Here is a 12635-nt window from a genome sequence, read left to right as displayed (position 1 = left end):
CATAGCCTGTAGATCTGTGAAGTAAGAGAGAAATGGTTGCCATCTCTGATAGAACCTATCAGTGTGGCAATACATTGTATCCTTCAGCCATTGCGAAATAGAGGGAGGGGCTAGGGATTTTCAATGCAGGAGCAGGCGGTGTCTAGCAAGCAAAGGAGATAAACATGAGTATTTCCTTTTGTGAGGTGTTCAATTGGTGTGAGTCAGATTGGGTACCAAAGATGACAATATGAGGGGAGGGTTGAACTTGCGTTCCCGTTATGGTAGACAATGTGTTGAAGTAACCTGACTAGTAGTTGTGGAGCCTTGGGCAGAGAAAAAACATGTGGCTTAGGTTACAGTGAGGCTTCGTACATCTATTACATTTGTCCTCTACTTCTGTGTACATTTCGGCCAATCTGGATTTAGAAAAATGGACCCTGTGTATGACCTTAAACTGGATGAGAGCAAGACAAGCACAGGACGAGACAGTATGTAGATTGCGTATGACTTCTTCTCACCAGTCTATGTCTAGATGGAGTTCAAGCTCAGTCTCCCGGGCAGCCACTGTTTTTGGATTGGACAGGTCCCCGAGGTCCAGAATGCGGCGATAGCTCTCAGAGATGTTCCCTCTTAGTGGTGTCTTGAACGTTAGCAGGTCTTCCCACATGAGGGGGAGGGGAAGGGAAGTTTTGAAAATTGCCGAAGCCAAAGTGTCTGATTCGAAAGTACTTAAATAATTGGTTAGCAGGTAGTCTATATTGAAGATTGAGATTGAAATTTTTGAGCGCCTGGTGTCCTCTTTCACACACGCATATACCTCAACATGAACAGCTAAGCAGCATGTCTCAACAGTCACATGCAGTTGTTAACTTAAGCGCTGTGTCCCTTTCATTAGCATTTCATTAACTTTACCATTAGAAATGTTGCTGACAGTTAATTTTGTTTAATTCTTGTTTTTATCAAAACGTGCTATTATATATATATGTATGTTATACAGCCACCGGATTTGAGTCATAGAAAGATCAGATGTGCAACAGAACATTTTCACATTAGAATTTTTATAATGGCATTTACAGGAAAACAGTCACAAACACATGCAGTGGGGAAACCAGATGAGGTTCCTGATATCACTTCATATGCTGCTGCTTCATTACATTGATCATCATTTAAATCTCATTGATAAAAGATGCTGATTTTTTAAATTCATTTAAATTATCTAATATTGCAGTTGTGCCATTTTCACATTGTGCATTTAGTCACAATGGTTCTGCTGTTTAGCAATCCAGGCCTACTTCAATTGTTAACATTAAAATTGTATTTGTTCTCACTTGTAATCTCAGTTACTCTTTGAAATATTTACGTCTCCTCCATTCTTCAGGAATCCAAGGGCAAGCTCAGCGTTGGAGATGAGATAGTAACAATAGGAGACAAAGTGATATGCTCTTCTAGCTACCAGGAAATCTGTCAACTTATGCACAGCCTTCCTATAACACTGTCCTTAGAGGTGAAGAGACCAGTTTCAGGTAAGACCATATCACCTGCTGCTGTTGTCATATTTCATAATTTGATTATTACCGTTGTATTATCGTGCGTGCGTGCGTGCGTGCGTGCGTGCGTGCGTGCGTGCGTGCGTGCGTGCGTCCGTGCCATTGAATAGTGAGTGTGTGAATAGTGAGTGTGTGAATAGTGAGTGTGTGAATAGTGATTGCCACTCAAGGAAGAGGCTCAGTGCCACTACAATGTGTGCAAGATCAGATCAAAACCCTGAAAGAGAGCCCACTCAAACCGAGTGGACTCTCTTTCAAATTTATCAAAGGTGTGAGCAAATACACATTTAAACATCACCTTGATTTCCACTAAATGTCTAGTCAATTTATATGAGATTGTGTTATTTAATTTTTTCTTTTTTGCATTTAATTGATATGAAGACAGCGGCAGTTACTGTTTTGAATCATTAGATTTGTTAAACAAAACTATCCACATGGCAATTAAGAGCAAACTCTGATGATTGATTGGCCAGAAAATGTAAATATGTATCTCTTTTTTTTTCTTTTCTGTCTATTTTAATCTTTACAAAAGATGCACTTTTTAATCTATCTCCAGTGTTCATATAACAACCATCAGAGAAAGGAGTTATTTCGGATTTGTTTTGATGTGGTGTTGAGTCTCATGCTGCATATATTCTGGGGACTTGATAGATGGCTTTATACACTGCCTCAACAAGTGTAGTGAAGGTCATATCAACATTCATGTCAGAGGTTTCCTGACCCGTCACATCTTTTTTCTCCTCAGCTGTAGACCGGCTGTCCAGTTTGATTAAGTCATCAGGGAGCCTTGATGGAGCTTCTAGACTGGAATCTTTCAGAAGCTCTCACGAAACAGCTGTTGAAGGACAAATGCAAAGTGCAAATCCCGAAAATTCCCCACCACAGCAGAAGCCCTGCCCTGATGTGCCCCAGCCAAATCATGATGTTCAAATGCCTGTCACCAACGTAGATGAAATGTTATCAGACCTAACCCCGTGCAGTGATAAAGCTACATGCTCCAAGTCCCCCAAAGCATTAACCAATGTAACATGCTGCTCAAACTTTAACCAGTCACCTGAAGAAGATGATAAATTTATCATGAATTCAGGAAATGATGATTCAGGAGTCCTGCTGCTAGGGAAAATCTTTTTGAATAGTTCCCTGACAAATGAAAGGCAACTCGCAGAAAACAGCTTTGGATCAAGTACAGAAAAGCCTGCTGCTGGTTCTAAACATATGTACCCAGTAGGAGATGACTGTGATTCAGAGAGCGAATCCACCACTGATGGTCACATTGTCAACAAGATGGTCACGACCGAGGCTAGTCTTAATGAAGCATCCTCAGATGAGGAGGAAGTGGAGATTTGTTTCTGTGAAGCCCAGCAACCTTTGGTCCAATCTCAGGTTAGTCAGCCAGAGATTGGGCCTTTGCCTTCTCAGTACGCCAACAGTGAAAACACAAACCTGCCTCAGGACTCTACCATTGTCTTTCCGACAGACAGAGACAAAGAGTCCACTAACAAACTCTGCCAGTCCTCTAACAGTACATCAACTGTGAATTTCCCACAGTCCTACATTAATAGCACCAATGGGCAAACTGACAAAGTTGATGCATGTGTTGTATCCAGTCCTGCATGTCTAAGCATTTACAGCTGCCCATCCACAGGTAGCCATGATGCCACCCAGGATAGCAATGCAAAGTTGCTTGGAAAGTCATCTTTGACCTCAGTTTGCCAGCTAAACACACAGGTACCCATTTCAACTTCCTTAGATTCAGAGATGTCTGCAGCAGGTGAGAGAGTGTCAGCATCCCTAATTTCGACAGACAAAGATGAAGACAAAGCAAAGCCAAACCACCCTTCTAACCCCTTGCTTAGGACTTCTGGCTTAAAAGTCATTGACAGACATCCAGCCCATTCTGTCCAGAGTAGTAATATTAACATTCAGATTGTCCCCAGACTTAAGGGCCTGAGAATTAAGAGTAATACCAAACCACCAGAACATCCTGTCTTAAAGCTTCCCAGAGCTGAAATCCCAGTCGCTTCCAAACCAAGTGTCTCCTTCAACCAGTCACCAAGTCTGCAAGCAAAGATGGCAGCCAAGTCCACCTGTTTGAAGACCATTAATCAGCCAGATATGGACATCCACCTTGCCCCTAACAAATTCAGTGTCAGAGGGCAGGACTTGGTTATAGCTGAGCTTTCAGGTGGTACACTACAAAATGTACAATCTGCTAGTGAGGTAGTAGAGGTTCATTTAGGGTCAAATACCAAGCCACAGAGCCGACCGGAGCCTCCTGCCACACAGAGAACATTCATACAGGTCAGACTGTCCTCCTTATGCCATCTGTCATCACCATCTCTGGAACATAAAGAAACAGCAAAGACTAAAGACTGTAAATCAAGTCACAGAGGCACAGATGGAGAATTAATACCAGTACTTGCTTCCTCAAGTTGTTCACTCAAAACAAGAAATATAGTTGCCATGTCTAGTAATGCAGTATCCCTGTGTTCTAATAATGGAACTCATTCATTCACTAACAACTCTAAAGCTTTGAATAAAAGTGAAGCATGTGAAAGCCTGAAGTCCAGCAGGTCTCGACTGTATATGAAGGCGATGGATAGAAGAAGCTTCTCCACGGAAGCAGTCATGTCTGGGGACTACAATCCCTTCTCTGTCCGACATAAGATAAAGTCCTTTGAAAACCTGGCTAACTTTGACAAGCCTGTAGTGAAATGCAGTGATATTCAGTCATATGCTCTGGCATATAGAGCCTCACTTAACCAGAGGATTTCTGGTTATATGGGCTTGGTTAAGTCTGTGGACTGCAGGTCACTGCAGAGGAGTTATAGTTCTTATGTGGAGAATCTCCTTCCAACAACAACCTGCTCAGCTATTCTTGGGAAATCGCCATCTACTGGTGTACTTAAGAATGTTGCACTGCCACCAGCAGATTATAATGGAGCCTCTCTGGCTGAGGATAAAGCTGTGGGGGACATTTCTAAAGCTTCAGATGGGGTTGCACCAAAAATCCCTCCGGTGCTGAAGAGGAAACAGAGCAAGGGTACTGCGAACATTCCCCGCACCAGGCTTCGGGAGCTCAGGGCACTCAGTATGCCTGAACTGGAAAAACTATGCCCAGAGGATTTCAGTAGAACAACAGGCTCAACCACAAATGAAACTGAACCTAGCATCCATCCCATTATACCCACTGCGACTGAGGACTCACCCCACTCTGCAACCACGGCTAGAATGGATATGAACACTCAGGATTCTTCTCAGGGAAGCCGAGAGAACCACTGGCTTCGACCTGGCTGGTCTATCAGGTAGGCCAATTAAATCAATTTAGTTTAATTCAACTCTTAACCATAAGCTGATAACCATTTATTATTCATAACAGTTAATATATTAATCTTAGTAATAATTTATTTATGTGAACTTGTTTGCTTAACTGGAAAGAAATTTAAATTTTACAGTCTGTCTGCATGTCTGCCTTTATGACATACTCACTACGATGTATTTGTCTTATTTTGCGTGTGACATTACTTCTTGTCCTGTGTGCAGTTTGCGGGATCTGGCTGTCTCTCCGGTGAACCAAAGCAAGCTGCAGACACTATTGTCCTCCCTGACAGCGACAGCAGATGTGTTGGCCCTACTACAGGAAGCTAAGGCCCTCTCTGAGGTCAGCACATGCTTATTCATGTAATTTATTGTCTAACATCCTCTGTGCAGTTGCCTCAGCTCAATTCTTTGTTCGGATGTGTCACGTTGCAGGTGAATGATAAGACTCACTTTGTGGTCCTGATAAAGGACGAAGGCTCAGGCCTCGGTTTCAGTATAGCTGGAGGAGTGGACCTGGAACACAAACCAATAACTGTATGTATACTTCCCAATACACTTGTGTTCACGTTCATGCCTCTGTCTTTGTCTTCTCAGCAGGACTTCCTAAACTAAATAGACAGATTTCAGTGTTTATTAGATTTTGAGCTAAATCAGGATTTGTGTTGTTTGCGGAAAGTAAGACACTAATCCTAATACAATCAGAAATATATCCAAGAATAGACTGTCAACAGGTACAGTATAGTCCAGGATCAGAGATTGATCCAGATCCAGATCTTGGACAAGATCCAGATATTGGTCCAGATCTAGTGGACTAAAAGATAGACTGGGACAGAGCTCACCCATCTTTATTTCTGATTTTATCTGATTATTCTTCACAAGTCAGAGCGAATGTATGTCCAGCAGTTGTTGTGTGTTGCATCAGCAATGATTAGACACAACTAAATTAATTAGCCTTTCACCCTCATGGGCAGCAGAACAGTTAACTGATCGGTGTGGTTACAGTAGCGTGTATCAGTCTTCACACAAGGCTAATACATCAACTTGTTACACATCTCTCTTCTGCTGATTTGACTCAACTGTACAGCACATACAAACTTGTGTATTGATTACTATTAAATTAGTATAACTTTATTTGTTGTGTATTATTTCACTCCCTCTCTCTCTCCTCTATGCACACTGTTCACTGAGAGGTTTATAATTGATTTTGAAGTGTAATGTAATCTAATGTCAAACCCATAAACCTGAAGGTGGTCCAACATTTGAGTGAGAAAATTATTCAAATGTTTTCAAAAAGGTTATCCAAAATGAGTAGGTAATTGATTATTTTTCATTTAACATTATAATAACAAAATGAAAGAGCAGCAGACATCATGTATGTGAATGCCTATGCACTTGCTCTTTTGTGTCCAGGTTCACCGGGTCTTCACCAAGGGAGCAGCAAGCCTTGAAGGCACAATCCAGAGAGGTGACAACGTTTTATCCATAAATGGCACCAGTTTGGAGGGTAGAACCCATGGACAGGCTCTGTCCTGCCTCCATCATACAAGGCTATTCAATCAAACCTTAGTAGTCATCCAGAAAAGCAGAGAGAGTGAAGTGACCACCTCAGATACACAGGACATGTCCAGCCACCCAACGAGGATCTGTTCTACTGCTGACAAGTCTTTGGAGGCTGGAACAGGTAAGGACTGGCATTACTTCCTTAATAACGCCTGTTTAATGATATAAAGAGATGTTGTCATGTTAATCTGAGCTCATATCACAGAAAGACAGTCCTGGAATTCAGGACAACCCAACTCTGAATTCAGAGAAATGATCTGCAGATGTTTTGATAACATATTCCAGTGTATGTTCATGTGTGTTACCTGGTGTTGAATCCTCCTCAGTGCTGGATGTAGGTACAGATTGTGCTGTAACAGTGGAGCTTCACAAGACCTCTGCTGGCCTGGGCTTCAGCTTGGAGGGGGGCAGATCGTCAGGCCATGAAGACAGACCCCTTACTGTCAGACGCATCTTTAAAGGTGACCTATTTCCCTTCCAAAACTCCTTCTAAAAGCTGATCCCATATCCATACTGTCTATAAAGATAAATAATGATCCACATTCAACAGTCAAGTCACTACGTGGCATTAAACTGTTTGTAGATCTCCATGCATGGTTGAAGTGTGAATATACCTTTCTGAGCGGCAATGCAAATCATTACAAGTTTATCAAAACAGTTTTCTCCTATTTTTACACATTTAAATATTTGAGCCAAATTGTTTTGTATCAACAGGAGGTGCTGCAGAGTTGTGCAGGTTGATTGATGTCGGTGATGAGGTCCTGTCAATCAACGGGTGCTCTCTGGAGGGACTCATGCACCATGATGCATGGAAGCTCATCAAAGATGCCGGTGAAGGGCCTGTCCAGCTCCTCATCCGCAAACTCAGAACCTCTGTGTGATGAGCAATGGAGGGATGGAGCAGAGGCAACGAGGCTTCTTCTGGACAGATTTTCTGATGGCCGGCAGTCATGGAGGATTAGGCTTGGTAACATGTTTTACTCATAACTGACTGATGCTCACATGATGGGAAGAGCTGTTTTCTCTCCTCTTTCATCAGAGCACATCTGTCTCACCAACTCGTGATCTTGGAATTACTGGTGTGGAATCAGGTTTTTCATTGGAACACTTACAAAATGTGACTTACTGCATATGATATCTTGGAAGATGCTCAGGATTACTTATTTAAGGAAGAGGAAACATTTTTAACAAACCGGCTTCATGTGGAATATGAGGCTTTTTTTCTGATGGTTTTTGTTGATGGTTTATTCATTGACGTTGTAAATAGAATGATGTAGTCAGAGGTTTATACAGAAGGTGTGTTTGGTATAGCCACCAGACATGAAGAGAATGGATCAATTTTACTTACAAATTCTTTTTTTTCAATTTTGAGGACTTCAGGGACAAATAAGGCTGTGATGACTGAGACTGACACATGGGTAAATAATGTTCAGGCAGTTTCGTGGGCAAGTGTAAGACAGAAGTAGGCTGTAATCCACAATGGGTTAAATGTCTTAAAAAGTGGGTTACTGCAAAACTGCTGGAATTAAATTAATGTCACCAATGCTAGTCTAGATTAGTGAGTTTGAGTCCAGTGTTGGTAAAGAACTGGTGAACTGGTGAAACACAGTCAGAGAAAACAACGAAGCAACAGAGAACCATTAAATCAAATTGTTTTGGGGCAGCCTATCTTTGATTCTGTAGCTAATGTGTGAATTTAATCTTCAAGAAGCTAAATGTCTGGATTTAAAGTTTTAATTCAGGGCATTTTCTTTTACTCTTTTTTTTATTTTGGGTGGGGTTTAGTTTCTTACACCAGAGCCCCTGACTCTGACCTTTGTCCCAAGAAGATCATGTGTGGAATTCTGTGTGTTGCTGATGTTTACGGACCTGGCCTGGCTCCAAAGAGGGAATGCAGAATATTTTCTACAAGACAATCCCTGTGTGACTTGAAATACATTCAAACCCATTCACTTCACGCAAAGCTTCAAAACACATTAACAAGTGATATTACTGTAATGTCGTAGAACAAAACATCAAAGGATTCTCATGTTTACCCTCTTTTCTGTTTCTCCAGTTTATTTTTCCACTTTCATTGTGCTCAGTCATGTATCGTTGTAGTGATCAGTGCATGGAATGAACAATGAGAGCTTATTTTAAAGAATGAAGGAAAAATGCACGCTTCATTTCCACCCATTCCTTGTAAAAGAATGATAAACTGTAGTCACCTCCCTATAGAAACTTGTCAATTGTAAATGCTATATTCCTTCTGTACATTTGATGATTTTCAACAGCCCAGTGCTCCCATATTTTATTTTTTTGTATTTGTGTACATAAGCTCAGTATCTATTGTTGTACAAAATAAAATTCAGCACACCAATGGACATTTTCCATGGACAGTATTGGATTTTATGTCTTTCTTTCCAGTGACTGAATTTTTTTTACCACTTGAAACTCAGTGTCCACATATTCACTCAGATATGTTGATATCAAATGATGGACAGATTTCTATTACATTTTTTGGGAAGTTTTTACATGGTGTACATTTCTGTCAGTAAAGCGTGTCATGTATTTTTCTCTGTTGTATTTCTCACTCATTGACCTAATGAACCGTCAAGTCTCATCACGTCAATCAATCAGGTTCAAATCAGTATGTTCCATTTGTTTGGGATGGGGAAATTACTACTACATGCATACAGTTTATCGCCGCTGATTGATTTGAAATGTATGTCACATGTGGTGGTCAGCAAACAGTGGGACATGGGTACAATATCTGGGCTAGTATGTAGATATTCTGTGCCTGTGAGGATATATTAGAAGTAAAAGTTGTAAGATCACTGCATTGTGCCAACAAACCCTGAGACATTATGAGATGTGGGAAGGAGTTGGTATGTATGATACAAAAATAATACTACTACTAGTTAGAATTTGTGCGCAGTAATATTTAGTTTGATACCTTTTGAACATGAACAACACTAACTAGAAGAAAAGGGCAGAAAACGCAGACACTTGAATCGCTAACTTACAAACAGGTCTACCAAATGACCAGCAGATGTCAGTAGTAGCACACAAATAATCAATGTTCTATTATGTAAAAGGAACATACACAGATATTGCATTTGGTTTCAGTGTCCTCTGGTTATAAAGATCACTAATCAGAAATGATGGAATAGCAACTAAATATTTCGTCACCTTTATCTTCATCTCTTCATCTTTGTTTAGCCTGTTTCACATGAACCAGCAGTTTTATCCAAAACTCTTCACTGACAAAGTCAAATGATCTGTCTTTGTTCGTTGTTCGTTTTAACTGCATCGTGTTACAAAAATCACAAAGTCTGTAATACCCTATGTTCAAACAAAGTATAGCAATAAAATAACCTTTACCCTCTATTTAGGATATATGGGTAGAGTAATGTGTAATTCTTATGGCCATTTGCTCTCTTTTTCATCCATTCTTTCTGCTTTCCTCCTCCAAGATGAAAGGGTGCAACTGGGTAGATGGATGGATTGTTCAGTAGATTACACTGAACATCGGTCTGAGACCTTTATATGGTCCTTTTTCTGTTGAGAAACCTGATCACTGCCACAACAAAACTGATCAGTAAACTATTTACAGTTGGAACAGGTTAAATATCCGTCTTTAAGCGCACAGGTGTCAGTGTTTGGTACGCTAAAGTAAAAGCATGAGCTCATGATTGTGTAATGTCTTGTATACATTTAATCATGCTTACAGTCATTTAAATGAGTGAAAAGCGAATTTCAGATTGGCTTTGCTTTACAAATGTGATATATAGGCTCAGGTACAATCCCAAATACAGTCTAGATGATTTCTTACCAACCAACATCACTGCTGTGAGCTGAAAGTTCTTGAGCAAGTAATCTTTCAGTTTCTGTGAAAAATGTAAAGACATACAAAATTAACATGCAGTTAAGCAATAATACACAACATTGTGTGCTGATATATGGTATGAGAACAAGCCCAACATGTTTGCATTGTTGAATGTGTATTGCGTGCAAAAAGAACCATCAGAAAACAAGGGCATGATGTCAGGGAGCATCCACCACCTTCACTACTTCTTTTATTTCACTAGAATGCCACACCTCCTTTTCACCTGCCTACTGGAAGTCTGGGTGCCTTGTGTCCCTGAATAATATCAGTCTTTCACAGAATACTGAGAAAACAAAGCTTTTAGATCACACAGAATTGCTGGGTGTATTGTTTTTATGCATATTCATTAAGTCTAATACTATTTATAATAAAATAATTGAAGAGTTTTCATCTTCAGACACAATTCTGAACAATTATTTTATGTTTTTATATTACATATCTTTGCCTGATGAATGACAGTGAGTTTGTGTGTTGGTGTGCATGTTCCACCACATTACGACACCTTTCGGTGTGGAAAACATTTTTTGTGAATATAGGTTTGGACCAGTTTGCAGTCTCACCGTATTGCTGCAGGTACCTTGAGCCCATTACAGTTTCAAAACATGGACATAGTAGGTTTTTACTGCACCAGAGAAACACTTCATCCCTTAAGCTTCTCTGTGTGCTTTTGATACCCAAATACATACAAATACTTTTTATTGCAGTGAAAACACAGGATGGTATTTTACTGCATGTGCTGAATTTCATGGACAGACACACCTACATGAGCTGTTTATGAAATATAAAAAGCTGTAAAGAGGCCCACACACTTCCACACACTCCACCCACAGACAGTACGGTGTGTTGTTTAGCTAAATCACCATAACTGAAATATCTAAGTGGTACTGATTGGTGTAACGTAATAAGGCTAAACGTTTCAGAAAAACATCACATTAAAACATATAAGACTCTAGTGTCTTGCTCACACGTCAATGCGTAAACGTCAGCAAATTCCACTTTCATTTTCCAGTAAACAAAAATTGTCTTATAGAGACTGAGGTGAGTCATTAGAGATGTATTTAAATGAGTCGGGAAAAATGGGAGGCAGCTTTTTTAGCAAAGTGACATGAAGTTTATGTTTTTTCTCAATAATCGGGAGCGGAAATAAATCTTTTGGATATGACCTCTGTGACCCAAAGTTCATGCATTTACCTCCTACAGGGAACAGCAGAAATCTGACCTAAAAGCCTTTTGTCCTGTCAAACTTTGACATGATGACATATGTGGCATTTAAGCTTCATATACTTTATATACAATCAATGCACATACATACACAGTTGAAAAGTATTCATTAAAGTCACTCACCTCAGCACATCATGGTCACATCAAAAGGAGTTTCTTTTGTATTAACATTACATTTGCAAGTAAAAGTTTTGTGAAATTTTAAAACCTACTTTTTATTCTGCTGTTCTGGGTCATCTCAATCAAACTGTGTTATGTTTGTGTTTAGTTTATTTAGATTAGTTTATTTGATTCGAACACTTCTCTTCTCTTTTCACCCCATGGATCTATTTAATCAATTGTAGAATGCATATTTAGAATTGTTATATTTGCATGGAAGCCATTTAAATCTTTTGTGTTGCAGTAAAAGTATTAAGAGTAAAACTATTCTATGACAAATATGACAAATGTACTGCATTTCAAATTTAACTTAAGTAGAGTAAAATCTGTTAAAGTATCAGAGGTCCACATTGCGAACAAGAGATAAATAATTGATGCACCATGAATGAAAAGTAGAGCGTTAGGGTTTTCAAAAAATGACTCTATCTCCAAGTATCTCCCAAACTAATTTTTAAATATTTAAAACATTGACATTGTGGAATTAAATGATGATGGAAAAGGACCTAAACTGGAGATATTGCATGGTCACAGACAGAAGTGGAGTACACACACAGTATATGCAGCTGCACAAAGATCACATAGACTGTGAGGCGACATGCAGGCTCAGTGGAACCTGTAACAGAGAGAAGCATCACTGTCATGGCTTTTGAAGTGTGTGATTTGTGGCTCGGTTTTTCAAGGAGATAAACCAATAAATGGACTATTGAGTTGATAAGAGTCCAGTGTCCGGCTGCTAATTCACATCAGTCCATGTCCAGTATATTTCTATGCGCTTGTACATCATCTCAATGAAATTTCTGCAAATTTGCTGTCGGAATCTTAAAAGCAGCTGAGTTTTCTGTGTTTTTCATTAACATTGTAATTTTACAAAATGTATCCTGTACTCAAGTCTTGTTGTTTTGGTAGCAAGAGAATCTTTGCTGTGATCTACTGAGCTGTTGCATTGAGGGGGAATGTACCCACTCCTGTTAGACGTT

The 12635-nt window shown here is 39.8% G+C and overlaps 1 protein-coding gene across 1 annotated transcript in view; it reads left to right on the top strand.

Annotated features, from left to right (window-relative positions):
- Positions 1-8780, top strand: part of pdzd2 (PDZ domain containing 2) — a 34946-nt gene extending 26166 nt beyond the window's left edge. Inside the window, exons 20-26 of the mRNA XM_076165195.1 lie at positions 1361-1505; positions 2275-4834; positions 5073-5190; positions 5283-5384; positions 6261-6531; positions 6737-6871; positions 7125-8780. Coding sequence (XP_076021310.1) covers positions 1361-1505; positions 2275-4834; positions 5073-5190; positions 5283-5384; positions 6261-6531; positions 6737-6871; positions 7125-7291 — 3498 coding nt within the window. The 3' untranslated portion in view covers positions 7292-8780. The remainder of the gene's footprint in view (positions 1-1360; positions 1506-2274; positions 4835-5072; positions 5191-5282; positions 5385-6260; positions 6532-6736; positions 6872-7124) is intronic.
- Positions 8781-12635: the final 3855 nt, after the last annotated feature.

The sequence above is a fragment of the Genypterus blacodes genome, unplaced genomic scaffold, assembly GCF_046128005.1.
Source record: "Genypterus blacodes isolate CSIRO-AG114 ecotype Tasmania unplaced genomic scaffold, CSIRO-AGI_Gbla_v1 ptg000141l_1, whole genome shotgun sequence".
Taxonomy (NCBI): domain Eukaryota; kingdom Metazoa; phylum Chordata; class Actinopteri; order Ophidiiformes; family Ophidiidae; genus Genypterus; species Genypterus blacodes.
This window is presented reverse-complemented; position numbering and strand designations above follow the sequence as displayed.